Source organism: Lepus europaeus, chromosome 21 (assembly GCF_033115175.1).
Source record: "Lepus europaeus isolate LE1 chromosome 21, mLepTim1.pri, whole genome shotgun sequence".
NCBI lineage: Eukaryota > Metazoa > Chordata > Mammalia > Lagomorpha > Leporidae > Lepus > Lepus europaeus.
Window position 1 is genome coordinate 11,958,680 of NC_084847.1, and position 25,308 is coordinate 11,983,987.

The 25,308-nt window shown below is 42.8% G+C and overlaps 1 protein-coding gene and 1 non-coding gene across 3 annotated transcripts in view; one reads left to right on the forward strand and one right to left on the reverse strand.

Moving 5' to 3' along the window:
* Positions 1-25,308, reverse strand: part of PARN (poly(A)-specific ribonuclease) — a 166,655-nt gene that overhangs the window by 129,777 nt on the left and 11,570 nt on the right. For both annotated transcript variants that reach the window (XM_062179668.1, XM_062179669.1), the window contains exons 7-17: positions 19,808-19,973; positions 18,525-18,590; positions 17,426-17,464; positions 16,297-16,339; positions 15,294-15,374; positions 10,746-10,802; positions 8,851-8,928; positions 4,643-4,686; positions 3,349-3,391; positions 2,120-2,195; positions 9-119 (exon numbers count right to left, since the gene is read on the reverse strand). In XM_062179668.1, coding sequence (XP_062035652.1) covers positions 9-119; positions 2,120-2,195; positions 3,349-3,391; positions 4,643-4,686; positions 8,851-8,928; positions 10,746-10,802; positions 15,294-15,374; positions 16,297-16,339; positions 17,426-17,464; positions 18,525-18,590; positions 19,808-19,973 — 804 coding nt within the window. The remainder of the gene's footprint in view (positions 1-8; positions 120-2,119; positions 2,196-3,348; positions 3,392-4,642; positions 4,687-8,850; positions 8,929-10,745; positions 10,803-15,293; positions 15,375-16,296; positions 16,340-17,425; positions 17,465-18,524; positions 18,591-19,807; positions 19,974-25,308) is intronic.
* On the forward strand, positions 2,572-2,692 carry LOC133751149 (small nucleolar RNA SNORA40). The gene has a single exon (XR_009864781.1). It is a non-coding gene; the product is annotated as a small nucleolar RNA SNORA40 (small nucleolar RNA).

The window sequence follows — 25,308 nt, forward strand, 5'->3', positions numbered from 1 at the left end:
CTGAGTACCTAGGTAATTTGCCATGGAGATGAAGCACAGTCCTGTGATATAAGCATCATAGCCTGCCTCGTGAAGCTGTTCAGAAGCTGTGTCATAACTGGGAAAACCTTCTGCACTTTCTAAAAAGAAAAAAAAAAGTTTCCCCTAAGACATTATAAAACATGAAGACTAGTAAGCACATTGATCTACTAAATCCAAATTGCAATATTATCTGCTACAGAAAAAAACTTAAGTAATTTCTTAATTTTCTCCATACAATACCTTTCAATACCAGACAGCAGTCTATGCTTCAGTTAAGTCATCGCAGGCTCAGCTGAGGGCCTCCTCAGCCCACCCGGAGAGAAGCTATTGACAATTATGTGTAACTGGCTCTTTGACAACTATTCCACTTCTGAGTGCTTTCTCAGGTCATGGAAAGGAGATTCTTCCCTCACACACAATGATCACATGAAGATAGCACAGAACATCAGAGTACAGATGAACACCATGGACTCTACGTCATACCCTCTGGGCCTGAATCTCTCCCTGCCACTTCCTTGTCCTGTGACCTGGAGCAAGTCATTTCACCTGAGCGTTCACTTCTGTAATGGAGATAATCACACCTCCCTCAAGAGGCTTTTGTGAGGCTCAAAGGGGAAAATGTAAGTAGAGCTCTTACCCAGTACACAGAAAGTGGTAAATACTCAGTAATTGCTTTCCGTTGATGTCCCAGGAAAATCTGCCCCCAGAAACAGAAGACTACAATTCAATGTTGGTCACTCAAATTTAATATTGTCCTTTACTGTGTTTCCAGGCTGAGAGATCCAAAGATGACAGCACAACCACCTCCCAAAATAGATCAGAACTTCTGTAATGCTGTCCTCGGATCAAGGGGCCACTTCATAGCAAAGACCATTCTATAACGCAGCTGTCTGTCACACTGACACACACAGGCTGGCAGGATCCAGTCTGAGACAAGCAATCTGCTTTAGATTGAACTCTCTACCTGATACCAGAAGTTTTTAGAGAGATAACAGACAAAACCATAACCCATAAGTCATCATTTCCTAGAAACATTCTGGAAATGAACATCAAGGTTAATACAACATAGAATCAAAAGCATGAATGGGTGTTAACAATGAAAAGGCTACAACTGTTTTTATATCAATACAATGCTCTTTAAGCAAGAATTCTTTAACTTCTATTAAGTGTTAAATATTAGCTTTTTTTAAAAAAAAAAAAGCCTTTTAGCATGTTAGCCACCTAAGTAATACCGTCTCCTCTACCACCAGCCTCAAAGCATTCTCAAATCAATTATTTCCATTATATTGTTATATAAGTTTTCTGCCCCCCACCGATACCCCTTTTCTTAATTCCCATCTTGAACTATTACCCAGAAAGGGAAGCAAATAACTGTAATCTTGTCTGCTTTAATACCTCCCATTATCAATTTCTGAACCATCAGTCCTGTTATCAATGCCTTTGGAAGTTTTCAGGCTACAGCTAATGGAATGCTAATTACAGTGTCAGCAGCACAGCAAGGCTATCAGAGACCAAGGAAGTAGCACCTGGAAGGCTCACCAAGGACCTGGGTAGGGGTCAGATGGCCAAACACTTCCAATCCCACAACTCCCCCACCCCACCTCCAACCAGCGGTTTGCCTCAATGCTACCGTTTCTACTCCCTAAGCCAGCTCTGGAGGTGGCAGGTGTGGAAGTCACCTTTAATCTCTTCTGTTAACCCAGTTCTGGGGTTGTTCTGAGACAGTAAATGCATTTTCATTTTACCCCTATTAACCACCAACTTTCTTGTCTCTGCTTAGAATATGCACCACAGGGCGAAAAAAAAGGGCACATCAAGTTTTGGGAGAATTCCAAGCATGAAGAAGTAAAAGCCTTGAAGCTTTAATTACCGAACTTCTCAATGAACACTTACCCAACACTATTAGCCTAAGATAAATGTATAATTAGGAGACCATCTTTATTCAGAAAACAGTGATTGAACATACAGAGCATGAACACATTAACTCAGCCAAAATCTATAAATGTGCAAGATCGTTTCTAGAGACATTTCACCTCATTTCTACAATTACATCATAATTATCACAGAGTTTGGTTTCAAGGTTGTTTACTATTCTTACCAACTTTAGGAGGGCTGAAAGGTGTCTCTTTTAAGCGTTTTTCCAATTCCGCAAGGGATGTGTTGTTAATGATATCCTGCAAGCCAGGAAGTTGAAAATTATGAGAATTCGCCACCTCAGTGCAACATGCATTAAAGAGATTCACAGAGTGTCAGGGTAATAAAAAAAAAAAAAAGAAGAAGAAAGAAAAAGCATCTCGTGCTGCCCCCTTGTGTTCTTTAAAGAAACACAGAAGTCACTGTTTACTGAGTGTGAGAGAATCAGCAAGTCTAATTTTCACTATATGGAAAGAAAAATACAATGAAATATTTTTTACAGCTATGTTAAATACTAAAGATCTTTTACCATTACGCAATACTGTTCTGGCATTTATCTTACTCAGTTAGATAAAGTCACTTCCCACAGTAGCAAATATCTTGACTAGTATTTTCTTTATTCGAAAATATAGCCATAGCACTCATGCTTTTGCTCAACTTTAGACAAAGACTTACAAAGAAGTGCAAAAATTAAAGTCTCTTTTGCAACCAGGAATTCATTGTTCAGTGAATTTTGATACATAAAAGAGGAAATATTATTTTTTAAAAAATCGAGCTATAAGGAAAATTAAAACTATGTGCATGTATAAACTTTTCAAAAGTAAATATTTTAATATTAAAAATTACATTCAAAAAAAAAAAAGAAAAAATAATTCTACCACCCCAAAAAAAACTCTACCTACATTTTGCTATATCTTTTTCTGGCCATTTTTCTTCTCTATTTCTTCTCTTTCCTTCCTTTTCTTGATATATTTGAAATGACTTTTTTTAACTTATTTGACAGAGTTATAGACAGTGAAAGAGAGAGAAAGGTTTTCTTTCCATTGGTTCACCCCCCAAATGGCCGCTACGGCCAGCGTGCTACACCAATCTGAAGCCAGGAGCCAGGTGCTTCCTCCTGGTCTCCCATGAGGGTGCAGGCGCCCAATCACTTGGGCCATCCTCCTCTGCCCTCCCAGGCCACAGTAGAGAACTGGACTGGAAGAGGAGCAACCGGGACTAGAACCTGGCACCCATATGGGATTCCGGCGCCGCAGGCAAAGGATTAGCCAAGCGAGCCATGGCGCTGCCCTGAAATGACATTTAAATAGTTCTGTATGTTCAATGTTTAAAAAGACCGGAATTCTAAAGGTCTTCATAATAATTCGGAAAATTCCAACAACTTATTACTGATACCTCAAATTTAAGGACTACCTTAAAAGGTTGTGTGCTGGCCATCAATTTTGTATCCAAGAGTCTGAAAACAAAAGAATTGTTAATAAGACAAACAGAATGTCTATCAATGTTCAAAATGTATTTTACTCAAAAAGCATAAAATAGTTAATACACAAAATCCCTACTTAAAATAAGTAATAAAAGGCATCCTTGGTATATAGTTAAAATACTCGACAGTGGCCACAGGAACAAGGCACATGATCCACTCCGACCCTAGCACTGGCATCCTTGCCACAGCAGCCTTGGGGCTCAGTCGCACCACTGGGAGCTTCATCAAGTGGCCACGGAGGGTCCACGCTCTGATGCACTCAGGGCACAAGTTCCACAGCTGCTTGAACCCTGCGACAGCATGGGCTCCAGCAATCTCAAGAGTGAGTCAAACATCGCCCAGATGTTTTCACACGGTTCGTGTACAGGTCGGACACTCCCAAACAGCTACCATTGACTGCTGCCACCCAGGTTGTATGAATTCTTACAGAAGACCCAAGTCTGCATTTAGTGGTTTCATACCAACGTTGCTTCTTATTATCTACCTCAGAGAACAGAAATACTAAAAAGACCAATATGGCACTATTCTATTTCAGAGACCGTGTGTGTATGTGTGTGTGTGTGTATGAGTCTGTGTGTAAGGTGAGAGAGACAGCAGACACTGATATAAAAGCTGCATTTCCTTTCACATTAAGTGTAAACACTGTGGATTACAGGCCAGAAATAGCCCAGCTGAAAGAATCGCTGTTCAGCTGCCACGTATGTCCCTCTGTGAAAGGTTTTAAAACACAGACCTTTGCCCTGCAAACTCCACATGTCTGACAGGTGATCTATCAGAGCTCATGTGAACACTGACTGTGGACAACACTAAAGGACAGGAGCACTGCCTAGTGGAGGGAAGAGTCTCCAGCCACACAGTTCTTGCCTGCTGAGAGTACTCTCAGCTGGACACTTCAACAGCCACAAGGCACATCCTCATATAACAAAGTAAGTATTATCTCAAGCAACTTCAGCAGTTCTTCAGACAGCAAGATGTGAGATAAGAAAAAAGGTGTTGCTGTCTACTTTCACTCTCAGCACAAATTTTCACTTTTAATGTGATAACCAAACCAATCAAGAACTGTAAAACTCCACTGTCACAAAGCTAGAGATATGAAATCTTTCCCCAGCGTAGATCAACTGAATTCTAATCACGATCTAATCATTTTAATGAATTACTATATACCTATTTGTATTGCATAAGTCACAATGATTGTTTAAGCGAAAGACAAATCAAAATGCTTACCTGGGAAAAACACACGATGTCATCTCCTTAAACTCATTTAAGTCCTAAAAAAACAAAAAATGACTTGTTACAATTTTCCCAATACACTCACAGTATGAAAAAAACTTAGGTACGCAGTTCAGTTCCACAGCTGTCTCCTCAGTCACACCTTATCCAGGCCTTAAGCTAAACTGCAAAAACCTAGTTCTGGTTAATAATTAATTATCTTTAAAAATTCATCCCACTTCTCTCACTCACTTATTGGGAACCATATTACCTGATAACTAATCTTTGCAAAAGCACAAAGACAAATTTAAGGATTTTATGACTGAAGTAGGAGGGCAGAGGTTTCATTATATGTAGAAGACTACATATTTGAGAGGCCAGAAAAGCTGTACTAACAGCCAGCAGGTTATGCTCTATGAAACACATTTATCATAATCAGGGAGATTATGAGGGTCATTTAAATTAAATGGCTTATACAGGAACTGGATATACTGTAAACTAGAGGAAACCTCTACTGCAATCATCTTTGAAATGTCAGATAAAATAGCCATTAAAACACAGACCTTCCAATACACACCTGATTCCTGCTTTATTCAGAAAATTGCTAAAGTGGCACTAACAGCAAGTGTCTAAATTAGACAATTCGTTTCCCAAGTTTATTTTGAACCGCGAGCACTCAAATAGTGCGTTAGCTCATTTACATACATAATTGCCATGCTAGACTGAACAGTCCCACTCCTGACCCTTTGTAAACGACACTTCTCTTCAACGTTGTTCATGCTTCACAGGACACTGCCATTTCCAATTAGCTTTCCAAGCTTGCAAACACAGACTGTATTTAGTGAGCTTGAACTCTTCTCCAGTTTTTCAATGGCTATCGTTAAATTAATGGACAATGCATGACAACTGGTTTCAATGCTCAGTCGAACAAAAATGCAATAATGACTGTTTGTAATCTCTCAGAACCACTACAAAGCTTTGTAAGCGTGAAAAAGGTAGACTTCGGCTACCTCCAGGGCCAACATACAGTACAGTTCCAGACCTACACTTTGGAAAAGGTCATGCTCAAGAACCTGGGAGACTCACGAGAAGAGACTCCCCTGAAAGGCAGCCCCAAAACACAGATGTCATGGAGTACTTTAAAATGTAAAATCTAATGCCTGTGGATGTCAAAGTTCTACCACTATAAACAGGTTTTCTCATTTATTCTCATCAGTTCTTCCAAAGGTAGACAGAAGAAAACTATTCCCTCTGATCATGCCAGAATATAAAAAAGTTAAGCAGCAAGGGGTAAAACCACTTATCCTAAGGCTGGCAATGTGGGTCAGCCGGTTAAGCCGCTGCCTGCAGCACTGGCAGACCAGTTCAAGTCCTGGCTGCTCCACTTCTGACCCAGCTCTCGGCTAATGCCCATGGGAAAACAATGGGAACTGGGCCAAGTGCTTGGGCCCCTACACCCATGTGGGAGACCCAGAAGCAGCTCCTGCTTCCTGGCTTTGGCCTGGCTCAGCCCTGGCTGTTGTAGCCCTTTGGAAAGTGGACCAGTGAATGGAAGACATCTCTCTGTCTCTGCCTATCTCTCTACTGACTCTTTCAAGTAAGTAAATAAATCTTAAAAGAGAAATTTATCCTAACCTACTTTCTATTTTGCAATGAATCTCATGTTCTTTCTACAGGAATCTGATTCAAGACTAGCTTCAAATATTTATTAAGTGGCCATATACAAAATATTATGTGGACATCATGCAAAAGTAAATAAATAAATAAACAAATAAATAAGTAAATAAGGCTATACTCCTTGCCTTAGGGGCCAGTCACCTAGAAGGAAAGGTGGCAGGATAATAAAAGACAAAATTTCATGTGCCTTGGAGGCATCAAATCCTGTGGGAGTTCAGAAAGAAAAGATCATACCACCCCTTGGGCAAGGCAGAAGGCAAGGCGAAGTCCTACATAAGGAAAGGCATAGGCAGACCTTGGGAAGACAGGGAAAAGCAACACTGTATAGAGTATAGCAACACTGAATAAACCAGAGAAAATTCAAGTTGAAGGCAATTATAGCCAGACCACAGACCTGGGAACAAATAAGGCAGTGTAGGCTGGGAAGAGGGCGTAACAAGTGATATACTATGCAAGCAGGAAAGCCAACTATGCTGAGCCAAAAAGAAGCAACTGGATGGAAAAACAAGGAATTTCAGAATTCTGAGCAGGGCCAGTGACGTGAACAGAGTCAGACATCAGCACATGGTAGAACTGGAGCAGTCAGAAGATATTTCTTGGTTAAACTGATATTTAAGGCCTCCTTTGTGCCAAGTTATTTGGTATTAAATAGACATTCCTCTTTCCTTATTGATAAAATCATTGCTTTACTGGCCAAAAAATCAGGAGACGAGCTGCTACTTTGGTCTATCTGGCCAACAGGAAGTGGTTGACCTGAAAGAAATGTTAGCTCTTGAAATGCAGAAAACGCAAATCCACACTCACGTTTGTTTGAGACTCACAACTGAGGCTCTGAGTCACACAGAGTGACAGGGTTGTCACGGAAGTGATGAAACATTCAGGTGTACACAAGAGGAGCAACACACCCACCGTACTCAAAGCTGGGCTGGCTCAAACTCTTCCAAAGGAGAGCAGTCAGATGCTGATCTACCAACATGACCTAAGAAATGTGAAGGAGCTGAAGGTTTGCAGATACACAAATGACACTGAACTCTGAGGAGATGCCTTCCAGTTCAGAAATAACAGAAGACTAATCTAATCCAATGGCAGCTTAAAGCAGGGATTGCCAAGCTATGGCCTGCAGATCCCATTTGCTGAAACATATCCATGCCCTTTTGTTGATGTATTCTAATGACAGTGACAGAGCTGAGACATGTGATAGAGACTTTACAACCTGGAAAACAAAGTATTTCACAATGTGGCCATCATAGAAAAAACATACCCACTTCTGGGTGAAAGGAGGGACTGACTGTTGAGGGGGCATAGGGAATCCTGCCTTCAGTGTGCTAAATTCTGGTAAGAAATAAGGCTACCTGGAATAGACACTAGAAAAACCCACATAACGGGACACAGCATGGAGATAAAAGTGACCGGATCATGACAGGAAGTGAATCAGGAGAAAGAACTGGTTTGGAGACAGAAGAAGAAATGAAAGATAGTGTATGTTAAATACGTGGCTTGAGACATGAAAATTCTCAAGCACACCAAGTCTGAAGGCTGTCCACGTGGAGAAGTCAGGAGTCATGAAATGTGTATCCAATCAGGAGAGGCCACAGGTGGGGGTACAGATGGTGGTGTCTAGCTGAACTTATGAAAGCAGGTAAGATCATTACCAACAGAAAATATGGAGAGAAAATAAAGGAGCGGAGGACAGAGTGATGGAGGGGTGGGGGACAGTCAGCAGGAGAGGAAGTGCCGGAAGAGGAGACCAAGAAGCTCGTGCTTCGATGCACTGAGACGAACTGGCTGAAAAGGGAAGGACAGCACCCAGGTCAACAGAGAACCTAAGGGAAGCAACCGGGTTAAAGAATCCTGTAGGACCTGACACAGCCCAGTTGGCACCACTCACCTTCCATGGCATTGTCACATCTAACTGTAGCAGTGCCAAACTAGCGGCCTACACCTGTGGCCTAGGAACCCCTGCCCAGTACTAAATGAATAAACCACAAATGAAACAATGTTTAACCTTGCTCTGGCAAAGGCAAATGAGTGAAAACTCCTTAAAATGGCTCATTTATACAGCTTGTCAAAATTTTCTCTGGGGGCTGGCGCTGTGGTGTAGCGCGTAAACTCACCACCTGCAGTGCTGGCATCCCTTATGGGCGCTGGTTCGAGTCCCAGCTGCTCTACTTCCTATCCAGCTCTCTGCTGTAGCCTGAGAAAGCAGTAAAAGATGGCCCAACTCCTTGGGCCTCTGCACCCACATGGGAGACCCGGAGGAAGCTCCTAGCTCCTGGCTTCAGATCGGCACAGCTCTGGCCTTTGCGGTCTTCTGGGGAGTGAACCAGCGGATGGAAGACCTCTCTCTCACTCTCTCTCTCTGCTTCTCCTTCTCTCTTTGTGTAACTCTTGACTTTCAAGTAAAAGACATAAATCTTTTTAAAAACATGCTTTAAAAATTTTTCTCATGGAAACATCTGCATCCAAGAAGGTGGCACCCAAGTAGGAAATACATTCTCTGTAATAGAGCACTGTGGATTTTGAACCCAGGCTGGCCAGTCACTTACCGCAGGCAGAGGGCAATAGAACTGATGGACCGTGTGCATCACATCCAAGAGCATGTTGTGCCCAATAACAAGCTTTCCCTGAAGGTCAAGGTCAGAAAAAGATTGAAGGTACAAAATTATACTGAGCTGTGAGAACAAAATGGTTCAAATTCCAAGAGAATTTTGTACTAAATATATATTTCTACATTAGAATACACACAGAATATACAAATCAATAAATCTGGTTTGGCTTTGTTTCTTTTCAATGTACTAGAGTATTAAATCCAGAATAAAAGGTCAAAGTACCAACTAGTTCTGGCTTCATTTCTCTTTATTTCTGATTTTTATTAACCTTGTCACCCTCAAGAACCGGTAGTACAATTCTGACTGAAAAGCTTTTCAAAGGTAAAAATCTAAAATATGCTGAGTTCCCTGAACAATCAAATACTTTGTAAACAAAACTCTAAATATACATTTTAGAACTCTATTCTTTAAAACAAGCTACATTTAAAAAAATGTTCAGCTTTATTTAAGACAGAGACACACACAGAGTTCCTCCCGTCTGCTGGCTCACTCCACAAATGCCCACAGCAGCCCAGGCCTCCCACAAGGGTGGCAGGGACCCAACTGTTTGACCACCACCTGCTGCCTCCAAGGTGCCCATTAGCAGAACCCTGGAATCAGAAGCAGAATAGGGTCTAGAAGGCAGGCCCTCCAGTGTGGGATGCTGGAGTCTCGATCAGCAATGTAACCACTCGTCTAGACCAGTGTGTGTCCCAGCCTATGGATTCTGAAAGCTATATTCAGGGGCAGCTGTTGAGCCTAGTGATTAAGACAACAGTTAAGATGTCCATGCTCCATATTGGCTTGCCTGGGTTCAGTGCCTCACTCTAGGTCTTGACTACAGCTTTCTGCAAATGTGGGCCCTGGAAGGCAATGGTGATATCTCAGGTAACTGGGTTCCTCATTCCTGGGATTGAGTTCCTGGATCCAAGCTTTGGCTCAGCTCAACCCCAGTTACTGTGGGCATTTGAGGTGTGAACCAGCAGCCGGGAATGGGCATACCAAGTAGCAGCTTAGTCCTCATGCCAAATGCCTACCAAGATGAGTTATTTTTACCTTTTAGCATTGTTACAATGCATCTTTATTTTTTTATTTACTGATTTATAAATTTTTTAAATTAATTTTCATTTTACTTATTTTATATTTATTCATTTTTTAAATTAATTAAAATTATTTTGAAATATATAATTTAGTAAATTTAAAAAATAAGCATGCACTGTAATAATTCAAAAAGGTAAAAATAAACGTCAGCTTGGTGTAAGGACTAAGATGCCACCTAGGATGCCCACATCCCATCACAGAGCACCCAGCTCGGAGTCCTGGCTCTGCTTCCAACCCTAATTTCTAAGCACATTAAACAGATTTTCAGTCTACATAATTTATATCAAAATTCACAAAGCATGTTCTTGAGCACATTTCAATGAAAATGTATTGCTTTTCACTTGTTTATATCTGCTGGATTCTTCTACTTTGGAAACAAAACACCTTCAGTCAAACATCTGATTTTTTTCTCCCTTATTTTACTTATTTTTTTTCTTATTCTATTTGTTATTGGCATAGAAAATAAACATTAGTTTCATGTAGCCAGACAAGTATAAGGACATTATAATATGATCCTCCAATGTATTTTATAAGAAAGCCTTTCCTGAAAATGGTTCAGATAGAATATAGCAATTTTGATGTCTCACCAAATGCATTATATAAATCTATCCTTATGAAATTCTAACTCCTTCCTCCATATCAGGTCAACATTCTAAATGTGACAAAATGATTCATCTGGAATGATAATGAGGCACTTCATCTGAAATACTATATTCATAATCCAGCTAAAAGAAAAAGTCTGGTTCACTTACCGAATTTGCAATAGCATGAATGACTCTAGAAAAACCCACAGCATCATTCAGTTCTTCCTAATCAGACGAAACAAAAATCAAAATAAAACTACTCAAGTACAATTGACCTTCCATTTACATGGGTACTGCATTCGTGGAATCAATGAGGGATTGAAAATATCCCTCCAAAATACTACATCTGTATTGAACATTTACAATAACAATACAACAACCATTTAACATAGCATTTACATTGCATTAGGTACTATAAGTAATCTAGAGATGATTTAAAGTATATGGGGGGCTGGCATTATGGTATAGCAGGTAAAACCAATGCCTACAACTCTAGCATCCCATATCGGCGCTGGCTCAAGTCCTGGCCGCTCCATTTATGATCCAGCTACCAGTTAATGTGCCTGGGAAAGCAGTGGAAGATGGCCCAAGTACTTGGGCCCCTGCACCTACATGGGAGAGGTCTTCCAGGTCTCCCATGTAGGTGCAGGGGCCCAAGCACTTGGGCCATCTTCCACTGCTTTCCCAGGCCATAGCAGAGAGCTGGATCAGAAGTGGAGCAGCCAAGAATCAAATGGGTACCCATTTGTGATGCCGACCCTGCAGGCAGGGGTTTTAGCTCACTGTGCTACAGCACTGGCCCCAAATAAAGCTTTAAAAAAAAATGTATAAGGGTGAATGAGTGCAGTCTATTCAAATACTATGCCACTTTCTTAAAAGGGACTTGAGCATCTATTAATGTTGGTATCCACAAGGGTCCTGGAATCAATCCTCCACAGAGATGGAAGGGCAACTGGACCTATATTCCTTATTCAAATGAACTAAAAATCTAGCCAAAAAAAGACACTGAAGTTTCATATCAAATTAAATAGCGTTAGTTTCATACGCTTTGTACCTATCATCCCAAACACCTACATCTAAAATGATCAATGTATGTATCTTTCTTCTGTTCAGCAAGCAGAATAAGCAAGTGGCAAATCATTCATCAGTTATTGAATTATCAGTGCCTGGGATTTTCCCATTACTTCACATAATCTGCTGGAATTTCCAAGTCTACCAACAGTGTCTTAAAAACACAAACTTAAAAAAGTTGCCACCTGCTGGCTAAACTCAATAATGCATGAAAGTCTGAGGAAACCCACCTAGCAAGTGACTGATTCAAAATTCCTGATTTCTTTCCTTGACGAATGCATTTTTATAAGATATTTACAGCACAGCTCTCTGGGATCCATCCCTACTCACTTTCTTCTCTGTTTTCTTCCTAATGGCATTTAAATAGTCTCAACGTCTCCTACCTTGAACAGTCATCCTGAACTCGAAGCCCCATCCAACTACATCCCTTCTTGCTGTGTGGCAGTGAACTTGCTGTAAGATTCCTCGCACTCATTGGTTCCAGATTAAAGTCCCAGGTGCTCCCAGCCCCTGCCCTCTGGCTCCACCCACACGGGAACTGCTCACTTCCTTATCACTGCTCTCAAGGATAACAAGTGTTTGCAAGGATGTAGGGAAACTGGAACCCTGTACACCACTGGTGGGAATGCCAGATGATGCAGTCACTGTGGAAAACAATGCAAGAGCTTCCGCAAAAGAACTACCATGTCACTCAGAAATTCCACTTTAGGCCCCCATCCGAAAGAACTGAGAGCAGGACTTGAAATAGATATTTGCACATCCACATTCATAGCAGCACTACTCACAACACACAAAAGCAACTCGAGAGTCTAGCAACAGATGAATGGATAAACAAAGTGAGGGCCATCCATACAATGGAGTATCTTTCAGTCATGGAAAGAAAAGAAACTCTGACACCTGCTACAAAGCCAGTCAGTCACTAAAGGAGAAATGCTGCATGATTCTACTTCCACGAGCAGGTGGAGAGGTCAAATTCCTATGCCAGAGAACAGAATGCTCCTGCCGGGGGCTGCGTGGGGGCTGGGGAGGGAGGAGCAGGGAGTTGCTCAGTGAGTGCTGCATACCACTTCAGCTTTGCAAGATGAACAGATGGTTGTACAATTATGTGAATGTGATGTCACTGAACCTTACACTTAAAAAGATGGTAAATTTTATGTTCCTGTGCACTTTGCCACAATCAAAATAAAAATATTTTAAAGTACTATATATTTTAAAAAGAAAAAAAACTACTAATAAATCCAAGAGGAGTAACCAACACTGATGACCACCCTGTCTTCAAACGCGCTCTCCCCCTGGCTATGTCACAGTCATCTCTTGGGACATTGTTTCTGCTTCTGCCCATTATATTTAAACGCTACTGGTTCTCAGGACTACCCTCCCCCACTCCCCCCAGGCCTCTTCTCATTCCTAATGTACCTGTAGGTGCTCTGATCTGGGCCTGGTCTCTCTGCCAGTAACAACTATATCTAGCCCTCCCCTTTCTCATGCTCAAGACTACAATGCACCTAAAACCTCACAAGGCCAAAGACAGAATGGGACATCTTTCTCCACTGTAAGGGAACATTCCTGCCTGGGTGTCCTGGCGATTTTCCATGTATCCAAATAGGCCACACAGGTAAACAGAAGAGAGAGGTTTGTAAGGGGCTGGTAGTGTTAGGCAGGAAGTCAGATATGAGCTTATGTGTGTGTGACATAAAGGCCTAAAGAGAAGACATCTGTGCCCAGCATCTACATCTGCATCTCAAAGTCATCCCGATAATGTTTCAAGGATAATGTTTCAAGGGCAGCCCGATATTCTCATCTTGCCCTGCCCCCTTCTACCCAATAACCCGCCAGGTGGGGGGTCCCACCCCTTCTGCCTGACAAATCTTCCACAATCTCCCAGATGCAGCCCAGTATCTGCATTTCAAACACCCTGCTCTGGATCCCCATTCTCTAGGGCATCTTGCTCACCCTTCCTTTAAACTCAAGAGGGTCAGCCAGCTAGCCTTCCTCCTGTCTGATACCTTCAGGGGAAAACTCAGATAGAAGTTTTTCTATTTACATCCAAAAAGCCCTTTGTTCCAAGAGGAACACAGGTGGGGAAGCAAGACCCATCTCCTTAAAAACCCCTGGCCTCAATCAGAGGGCAAGCTCAGTCCCCTGCCTCTCTGCTGAGCCGCCCCCCTAGCCTGCCCAGGTGTACTCTCTCCACTCAACCATCCGAGCAACTGAGCACTGTCTCAGGTTCTGTCTGGAGAGGTGCCCATCCGTTCTTATGGATGTCCCTTCCCTAATAAACTTTGCTACTTCTACTTTCCACTACTCTGTCTCATGCCTGAATTCTTTCTTGCACAAAGACAAGAACCCTGCCATTTCTCTGGTAACAGTAGGAGGCCATCTCCCACCCACTCCTCTTTCTCTCTGGGGGAATGGCATGAGCAGGGAGTGGGGCTCTTCCCCCTCAGAACAGAGCTACAGGACATAAAAGCACTGAGCTGCAGTGGCATCCCACACTGGAGCACTTGGTTCAGTGTCTGGCTCCAGCTCCTAATTCCTGCTTCCTACTAATGCAGACTCCAGGAAGCAAGGATGATGGGCTCAAGTAAGTGGGTTTCGGCCACTCACATGGAAGATGTGGAGTGAGTTCCTGGCTCCTGGCTCTGGCCTTAGCCAGCCCCAGCCCCAACCCTTGTGGGCATTTGGAGAGTGAACCACAAAATGATAGCTGATTCTTTCCATCTGTCTCTATAAAATAAATAAAAGCACTGAGCTGCAGTCCAGTGGTGGTTCCTCAGTAGCAGGGTGGCTCACAAACCACAGTGCAATCACCTGGCCCTTGTCCTTTTGGGTGTGAGACAAAGCCCACAGACAGCTGTCACCTTTCACTCACCTTCCTTTCTCTGTGTTGATGATAAGCTGTCTGATAAGTGGCTCACTGTATCTTTACTGGGTGAGTCAGTCAGGAGTGGCCCTGTGTTATCCTAAGCTTGACAATCATCCACACCCAAACTCACTCCTGGCTGCCTCCACCACCTAAATTCCCCACCAGTAGCAGTCCAGTTCACCCCCGATCTGGGTGCACAATCGAGGTGCTCAAGTATCTGGCTTGAGCATCCTCCTTCTCCACCCCTTCCTCTTCCACCACTCACATCCAATCATAAATTCCGCTGAGACTACCTTCCAAAGTCCTTTTACTGTGCTCCTAACCATGCCATTCCAGGTCACTGCTGTCTCTTAGCTAGGTTACTTCATAGCTGAACCGGTCACTGAAACCATTCCTCAACATGGCAAACTGGGTGATGTTACAGCAATGCCTACGTGACCATGACATCCAAACCTGCAGCATCTGAACTCTGCTGCAGGAAGACTAACGTTAGATATGGAAACATCAACCAATGGGCAGTGAAGCTGGGAGTCGTACAACCTGATTCACAATATGAGTAAAACTGTTTCATCTAAGTGGAGGGCAGTCAACCAGGATGCTAGACTCACTTTGTTGGCTACAACTAGCCTAGGTTTTTCTGACAATTCAATTCGCCTATGGCAGAAGAAATATTCATTAAACTGAACCCAAATTGTGATCTAGAAATACACAGCAAGGAGCAAATCGGTGTCTGTGCTGTGCTGCCATTTCTCACCCAAAGGAAGTAACAGCACCGTTACCTGTTCTTTAGCGAGTCTCTGCTCCTCTCGTCTTTTGCGTTCTTCTTCATCTACTTTGCTGATTACTATGTATCGCTCCTTCTAAAAGATAAAAAGCAGATATATAATTGCCTGTAAGCAACTTGTCCCAAAAGATTCAGCATCCTGCTATCATTAGAACTTAACATTTCTATCACTGCATACACACGGGCCTAACACACAAAGTATTTCAATATGCTACCAAAAGTTGAGCTGATGCATCACAAACCAAAATTTTGCTTCAACATAACAGACTTCAGTAAGAATAAAGCCTTTTCTAGGATAAGCACTAAAAGTTATGTTGCCTTGGAACATAAATTTCTAAATACTTAGGTTTTAAAGTTAAATATTTAGATCAGATTTTATAAATGTAAGAAAGAAGTCCTGGATTTTTTGGGTAATGTTCTAGCTATCTAGTGCTTTCTTTTTCATATACTGTATTTTGTATCCATTAAACAAACATACACTGAAATCTTCTATGTCAAAGTTTGAAATTCTAACTTGATATCTGACTTAAGAGCAACAACCAAATTCCAAAACGTTGCAAAAGAAACCCACAGTAACCACATCCACTGCCCACCACGGTTCTGTCAGTTCAGGTTGGCAATACATGACAACAGTGAGCCTCATGCTTCTGAACCGGATTCTAAAATCTACTTTTACCTGCCCACAGGACACACGCCATTTTTCGTATACTATCAACTTCCTGTCAAAGTTAAAAACCTGAAGCAATGTTTGTATATGTCCAGGTTTACAACACACATTGATTCTATTTTCCTCCAAGGTCACCATAAAACAAGCTATGAGACAGGAATGGATCCCAACTATCATGCTCAGCCTCAATGGATACGCGGAGAAAGGTTAAATGATTTGCCCAAGGTCACCCAGCTCACAGGTGACACAGCCAAGGTGTAACTTCTGACTTCTAATACATCGATGTGTTACCATATGCGTAAAATCATCCTCAAATAATTCGTGGGGTTACCTTTTCAGTTTCTAAAGTCTCAACATGAATGCCTTTGGGATATCTGCAGAAAAGAAGGAAAACATGCTATCAATAGATGAGTCAATGACAGCAAAAACCCAAGTATTTTTAAAATTATATAGCAATAAACTAAATGGAATGTTTCATTACATATGAAATAATTATCACTACCATGAAGACTTTATAATAAGCCTATTACATAATATTTCCTCTGTTAAATGTTTCCTTGTCCCTGCTCTTGAACACATAGGGATGTATCTGATTTCAACTGAACTTTTTTTAGACTTAGGCAGGGCCAGCACTGTGGTGTAGCAGGTTAAGCCACCGTGGCCTGCAGCGCCGGCATGACATATGGTGCTGGTTCAAGACCCATCTTTTCCACTTCTGATCCAGCTCTCTGCTATGGCCTGGGAAAGCAGTAGAGGATGGCCCAAATCCTTGGGCTCTTGTACCCGCGTGAGAGACCCCAAGGAAGTTCCTGGCCCCTTGCCCTTGGCTTCAGATAAGCACAGCTCCGGCCATTGCGGCCAACTGGGGAGAGAACCAGCAGATGGAAGACCTCTCTCTCTCTCTCTGCCTCTCCTCCTCTCTCTGTGTAACTCTGATTTTCAAATAAATAAATCTTAAAAAAGAAAAAAAAAAAGACTTAGACATTCTTTAAAATGTCTTGCATCTCATAATATAGTCAACTCATTATCACACAATCTTATCTTGCTTCCAAATATAATAATGCCTATTTCCTAATGGAAATTTTGAAGGTCTTTTTAGATTGCCAGGAGCCTACCAAGGGAAGGTTGGAGATGATGCACTCTGCTCTAGTTCTGCACGCCAGGCTGCATCCTGAGAGGTAGCAGCTGATGTGTCTCAAGTACCTGGGTCCCTGCCACCCTTATGGGAAATTCAGGTTGCATTTCCGGCTCAAGGCTTCAGACTGACCCAACCACAGCTATTACATAGGGGCATTTGGGATATAAACCAGCAGATGAAATATCTATGTGTCTCCTTCTGCCTTTCAAAGAAAAACATTTTCGAAAAAATTTAAGAAAAAGGGAATTTGGTACGGTTAAATTACTAAGAACTGCAGAATTTAAAAAGGGAACAAGAGCTCTCACACACAGCATCAACTTACTTTCTGCTCAAGGTCTGATAAATTAATTTTCTTTGGAACCTACAAAAGAAAAAGTATTGATTTTGCATCATTAGAAGTAAACCCTAACTGACTGATGACACACTCATTGGGATAAGACTTCATTAGAAATGACAGGTAGTGGGGCCAACGCTGTGGCACAGGTTAATCCTCCATCTGTAGTGCCAGCACCCCATACAGGTGCTGGTTCAAAACCCGGCTGCTTTACTTCCAATCCAACTCTCTGCTATGCCCTGGGAAAGCAGTGGAAGTTGGCCCAAGTGCTTGGGTCCCTGCACCCGCATGGGAGACCCAAAGGAAGCTCCTGGCTCCTGGCTTCAGACTGGCCCAGCTCTGGCCACTGCAGCCATCTGGGGAGTGAACCAGCAGATGGAAGACTCTCTCTGTCTCTCCCTCTCACTGTCTGTAACTCTACCTCGAAAGGAAAGGACAGGACAGGACAGGATAGGAAAGGAAGAAAGAAATGACAGGTATGGTGGGAACAAACACAGGCAGGAAGTCCGAGGTGGGAGGATTCCTGTTACCTGCCTTTATCAAAATTTTGATATTAAACTGCTTTAACAGAAGAGGAGAAGCTCTTATCTAATTAAAAGATTACTTCCTGCAGCTACACAGTATCTTTAAAGTAGACAATGCATGAAAACACTTGTGAAGCTCGACAGGAAGTAAAAGGAAAAAAACGATGTTCAAGTCACTAACTGTGAAATGCTGATGTTTTTACTGCAGAGAGAAAGCAAACGGATGGAAGCAGACAGACAGTGAATTCTTCTCTTCTGAAGCCTTCATGCATCAAATACTCCTCAAGGCCAAAGAAACGAGGCCCCCTCCTGTGCAGAACTTAAAGTCGAAGTTGCACAACAGTTTTCTTCCCACCAGGTACAGAACAAAACATTCATTCAGCGTCTCAATATATAATCACCCCTGCTGTGTTAATGCTAAAGTTAGTGCTTAAATCCTGGGAGCATACCTATAATAAAAAGGCTATTTATAAAAGTGTTTTTAAAAGAACAAGTATATCAACTGTCAGAAATCATCTCCCTTTCCAGAAAAAGAACATGCACAAATGTTCAGGACAACTCACCCAGTACATGGCTCTAAATCTAAGTTCTTGTTCTCTCCACTTTGTAGTAAATCTTCTATCTTCTCTCTGAGGAAATCAGAGTCAGACCACGACCATTAGTACCCTGATGAAGTGAAGGCATCAACAGAGCAACCGCATTCAGACGCAGGCTGAGTCTGAGAGCAGGCATTTCATACACACACTTACTGCTGTATGTGCGGAACAAAGTAATCCCAACAAGTCATGCTATAACCTTGAAGCTCAAAGACTTAAAAATGACTTATTTTGAACACATTCTTCTGAGGGAAGCAGATTATTCTTGTCATTAATGAATTAGTGGCAGTTTATCAAGTAATTTTTGGCTTTTCTATTTGAGCAGTTACAGCAATAACTAAACTTAGCAAACTGAAGTAGAAATGCTAACTAACCTGACTTGATCATCACATATTGAATACATGCACTGAATTATCAGTACCCAAAAATATGTATTAAATTAAATAACCATTAAAATTTTTTATAAAACAAACTAAGCAACTCCAGATACTCCTTAGTGACACATTTCCTTGTCAGAAACCTCACTGACAGAGAAAAAGCACACAGAGGCTGCAATCTGGATGAGCCAGACCCCCTCCTGTGCTTTGGGGAAAGTGGACAGTGGCTGTCAGCTCCCTTGGTCCAGGCAAGTTTGTCCAGGTACTGAGCTTCTGTGCCTATTGACATGTAGGAAATTCCAGTATGCAACATGTAAAATTCTGTATAAAACTGGCTCTTGGGCTGGTGCCGTGGCTCACTTGGCTAATCCTCCACCTGTGGCGCTGGCACCCCAGGTTCTAGTCCTGGTTGGGGCGCCGGGTTCTAGTCCCGGTTGCTCCTTTTCTAGTCCAGCTCTCTGCTGTGGCCCGGGAAGGCAGTGGAGGATGGCCCAAGTGCTTGGGCCCTGCACCCACATGGGAGACCAGGGGGAAGCACCTTGCTCCTGGCTTCGGATCGGCACAGCGCGCCAGCCGCAGAGCACTGGCCGTGGTGGCCATTTGGGGGGTGAACCAACGGAAAAAAGGAAGATCTTTCTCTCTGTCTCTCTCTTTCTCACTGTCTAACTCTGCCTGTCAAAAAAAAAAAAAAAAAAAAAAACAAAAAACTGGCTCTTGTTGCACAAATACCAATACAGCACAACCACCTCCTGCCACTCACATACACCTGTGAGTATACTGCGTGTGTATGTAGCACAGGTTTGAGATGTAAGTGTCAGCCTGGCCCCAGTGCATGTTACCCAATGCATTTTTGGTTTCAGTTTAGGAACTTACACCACTTGGTCAATAAACTTCTTCTGATCCTCAGGAATCGTCACAGGATGCTTTGAAGTGTTTGGAGACACGTATGCTAGAGTTCCTGCACCATTGGTCTGTGAACGTTTTTCATCATACTGCTCTCTTAACTGTCTTTCTTCTTCCTGATTTAAATACGGAATTCCTAAACACAATTTTAAAAAGAATGCAACAGGAAAAGTGTTTAACATAATTTTTTTTAACAAACCAAAGAGTCTAAAATGCTCAGAAAATATTTACCTTAAATATCTAACTACAGAAAAGACAAGTCATTTTGAAATATGTTGGTGTGTTTGTTTCTTCATTCTTCCTCAGAACAAATATTTATCTGGCCTGGATGCTGTGTCAGGCAGTGCATGAGGTACTGGGGAACTGACAGTACACAGTAGATGCTGCTCTGCAGTGGAGGGCACCACTTTTGACAAGGTCTTTAGAAGAAGCCTCTGTGACAGAAAATCCAAAGCATGAGAATGAGTGAGATGCAGAAAGAGCTGGGGGAAGAGTATTTCAGGCAGGGGAAACATAAATGACCAGAGGATAGAAATGACTCAGATGGTTCCAGAAACAGCAAGAGAGCTAGTGGGACCAGACTAGAATGATCTGACCCCAGGTTGAAGAGAAGATGGAGCAAGACCATGTAGGGCCTTACAAGCCATGCTAAGAAACTTATTCTGAGGGCACAGCGGGTTAAACTGCTGCCTGTGACAGTGGTATCCCATCATCAGAGTAACGATTCAAACCCCACTGCTCTATGTCCGATCCAGTTCCCTGCTAATGCACCTGAGAAAGCAGCAGAAGATGGCAAAACATGTGGGCACCTGACACCCACAAGGGAGACTTGGATGGGTCCCAGGCTCCTGGCTTCAGCCTGGACCAGCCTGGGCCATTGCGGCCATTTCAGGAGTAAACCAATAGATGGAAAAATCTCTCTCAATAAAAAAGAAACAAACAAATGGATAACATCCATCTATATAGCAGTTACACACCTTTAAAAAAAAAGAGAGAGAGAAATTTATTGTGTTCTAAAAGTGATAGAATAGCCTTAGGTCTTAGACAAAGTAATAACGGCATCTGCTTTGTGTTTAAAAGTCACGTTGACTATTAGGAGTGGAAAGAGACAGCCAAATTAGCAACTGTCCAGGCAAGAGGTGACAGCACAGAAGCCAGCAAACTTCATCTTACAGGGCCAGGCAGAACATGTTTTAGGCAGGCTATATGGAACCCCTGTCACAATACTCAACCCTGTCACTGTAGCACAACGTGCACATGGATAGGCATAGCTTGTTCCAATTAACATTCCACTCATAAAGCAGGCAGCCAGTGGCAGGTCGTCATTTCAGATGCATGGTAAGATTATGGAGAGGGGAAATGAGTGACCTTTGAAACAGGAGAGAATTTCTTGATATCGAGGAGGTAAGAGAAAAGGAAAAAGTAAAATCAAGAACGACACCGAGGGGCAGGCATTGGGTGCAGCAGTAAGATGCCACTTTGACACCCATACGTCATATCAGAGCACTTGGGTTTTGAGTCCCTGCACTGCTTCTGATCCAGCTGCCTGACAAAACAGCACAAGCAGCCCAAGCACTTGGGTCTCTGTCACCCACAGGGAAGACACGGATAGAGTTCTGGGTCCCTGGTTTCAGCTTGGCCCAGTTTCAGCCCCAGTTGTTATGTGAATTTGGGGAATAAACCAGTGAATAAAAAATCTCTTTATCTTTTTGTTTCTGTCATCCTGCCTTCCAAAAAAAAAAAAAAAAAGCAAGCTATTTGGTTTAAGCAACTGGAAGGATAGTAGAGTCAATAACCGAGATGGGGAAGCTGGGAAGAAATGGGTATGGGACCCAAGGAATAGAAATCAAAAGCTTTCTTCTGCACATATAAATTAAGTGTTACATACACATAATTTTTTTTGAAAGGTCTTCCTTCCATTGGTTCAACCATCAAAATGGCCGATACGGCCGGTGTGCTGCACCGATCTGAAGTCAGGAGCCAAGTGCTTTCTCCTGGTCTCCCATGGGATGCAGGGCCCAAGCACTTGGGCCATCCTCCACTGCCTTCCCAGGCCACAGCAGAGAGCTGCCCTGGAAGAGGAGCAACTGGGACAGAATCTGGCATCCAACCAGGACTAGAACCCACAGTGCCAGCGCTGCAGGCAAAGGATTAGCCAAGTAAGTTGCGGCATCAACCGCATACACATAATTTTAAAAAAGATTTATTTTATTTATTTGAAAGGTGCAGTGAGAGAGGCAGAGACAGAGAAAAAGAGATCTTTTCGTAGTTGGTTCATTCTCCAAACGGCTGCAATGGTTGAGGCTGGGCCAGGCCAAAGCCAGGAGCCAGGAGCCAGGAGCTCCATCCTGGTCTCCCACATGGGTGCAGTGGTTCAAGTACTTGCTCCATCCTCCACTGCTTTCCCAGGCACATTAGCAGAGAGCTAGATCAGAAGCAGAGCAGCTAGAACTTGAGCTGGTGCTCATATGAGATGACAGCATCATAGGCAGCAGCTTAACCCACTGAACAGCTACAGGAGCCCAAGTTGCATGCATTTATATATGCTGGGGTATGTATGTGCATTTATGTGTACATATGTAGAGAGAAAGAGAGAGAGAGAGAGGAGCTATAGAGCACAAGAGAAAGTCATTACAATATAAATTTAGTTATCATCAAGATATGGGAAGAATTCAAAGCACGTGGTGGGGGAAGTGGGCATGGATGTTTAGCCCAGCAATAAGACCCTGCACACCACACTGGAGTGACTAGGTTTGATAGCAGCCTCACCACCATAGCTTCCTGCTAATGCAAACTCGGGGAGGCAGCAGTGTTGGCTCAAGTTAACTGGGTTCCTGCTACCCACATGGGAGGCCAGGATTGAGTTCCCAGCTCCCAGCTTCTGCCTAGCCCAGCCTGGGTGATCGTAGGCATTTGGAAAGTAAACCACCTTACGGGACTTAGGCTCTCTGCCTCTAATTAAATAGACATTTTAGATAAAAAAATAAAAAAATAAATGGATACATAAATAGAGGCCATGCGACACTAATGGACTTTTAGAAAGAATAATGAACGTGTTCGGCACACGTTCCCTTGGACTAACCCCTAAGGGTAAAACCTGCCATGGGACTCCAAATCCCATTAAGTTGGCAGGTACCAATGCCATCTTACTAGTTGAAGTGGTCAGCTGAAGTTCATAACTGATCATAAAGATAGGATTGTCAAAGGGATCACATAAATAAGACCAAGTGCTGGCTAATAATAATTGACAGAATTAAAAAGGAGAGAAAGATCCAACATGGGAAGCGGGATACACAGCAGTCTCCTAGAATGACAAATGTCCTAAACAGCACTCTGGCCTCAGAATCAGCCCTTAAGGCATTCAGATCTGGCTAAAAAGCCCATGAGAGTATTTCAGGCATGGAAAGTCAAGACACTTTGGCAAAAAATGACCTACATGAAAGATCTCTGTGAGAGAGATCCCAGTGGAAAGAAGGGGCCATCAAAGGAGGTACCTTTCTCTGAAGGGAGAACTTACACTTTGATTATGGCATTGTCTAAAAAATGTCAGTTTGTGTACTCAAGAGGCCTCCATAGCCTCGGCAGCTCAAGACAAGAGCCTCGGGTGATCAGTGATGTCATAAATAAGACTGTCAACAACAGGAGTCACTGTGCACTTGCTCCCCATGTAGGACCTCTTTCCTTAATGTGTTCTATTATGAGAATTAATGGTAAAACTAGTCTTCAAACAATACTTTTTACTTTGGGTGTCTGTGTGGGTACAAACTATTGAAATCTTTACTTACTATAGAGTTGATCTTCCGTATATAAGGATAATTAAAAATGAATCTTAATGAAGAATGGGATGGGAGAAGGAGTAAGAGGTGGGATAGTTTGGAGATGGGAGGGCAGGTATGGGGAGAAAAACCACTATAATCCAATAGTTGTATTTATGAAATTTATATTTATTAAATAAAAGCTTTCTATTAAAAAATAAGAAACATGTCATTTGTGAACAATATTCATTGAAGCAAGAACCATCAATAGATGCTTAAGTTAACTGGCAAAGTGATCCACATTAACATCACCACTACTGGGACTAATCAAGACCATGTTCCGGGGCCAGCGCCGTGGCATAGTGGGCAAAGCCACTGCCTCCAGTGCCAGCATCCCATGTGAGCACCGGTTTGGGTTCCGGCTGCTCCACTTCCGATCTAGCTCTCTGCTATGGCCTGGGAAAGAGTAGAAGATGGCCCAAGTACTTGGGCCCCTGCATCCACATGGGACACAGACTGAGTTCCCTGCTAATGTGCCTGGGAAAGCAGTAGAGCATGCTGGAGCCAGGTAGAAGGGAAGCATTTAGGACTACAGGTTGTAATAAAACCAGGTATAATTCTGTCAAAATGTACAGCCAGATGAGGACCAAGACTTGACTTAAGGTGTGCTGGCTCCAGTGGAGGCTAGCCAGTGCAGGGTCCACACAGAGGTGCGGAAGGAAGTGCAGCCTGAGAAGAGTGAAGAGAAGACTGGGAGAAAAAAGCAAACAGTGAAGCACACCCCCTGTTCAAGGCGCTCCATTCTGAGTGGGAAAATCCCAGGAAAGAGGAGATGTGGAAGCAAGTGAGGGGGCTCGTGTTTATCTGATCTGGAACAAGATGAGGGTGTCCCTGCAGGTACACTTAATCTTCTGGTGTCATAGATCTCTTTGTTGGTCTGGTAAAGCCGACAGACCCCCTCCTTCAGAATAATGTTTTTAAATGCCTATCCTAAAATATACAAGATAATAAAGGAAAGCAACTGTATGGAAATGGTTGTAAAACATTTTTAAACATCTGTAATGTAGTAGCAACTTCTTGATCAACGCATTCAATAACAAGATCTAATGACAGAAAAGTAACTACAATAAAATTAAAATGTTGTTGAACATAAATATTCAAGAAACCTGCAAGCAGTGAAATGTCATTTCAAGATACCTGGGATTTCCACCAATGACAGTGTCCCAGATAACATTCCTCTGGGTGTAGCCTACATTCATAATGGAAGAAACTGGTAAAGTTCAGGTTTATAGGACTACAGATATTTTCTCCTCCAAGTCCCCCAAGTCCCTAAGTCCATCTATCAGAGGTGGGGTGGGGAGGAAAGGGGGCCTGTGGACCAGCTGGCGTCAGTCTTAATGGCATGTTTATAAGGGTTCCTCTACTGACGCACAGAGAAGGAAGAGTAAGGATTCAGGAGACAGAAGGGCAACCTGGGGAGGTAGTGGCTGACAGGGAGATGGACTAGCCTTCAACAGGGACAGGGACCCTTTCTCCTCCATAAAGAAGGAAGAGAAGCAGCTGGGTTCAAACTTAGGATACATTGTGGTCTGGGGGTGAGAACAGGGAGCAGCCCTCCTTGGAGGCTTCTATTTTCATGCAATAGATAAGGTCACAAGCTGGAGTAGAGAAAGAAGTGGTGAGGCCGGTGCTGTGGCACAGCAGGTAGAGCCGCCA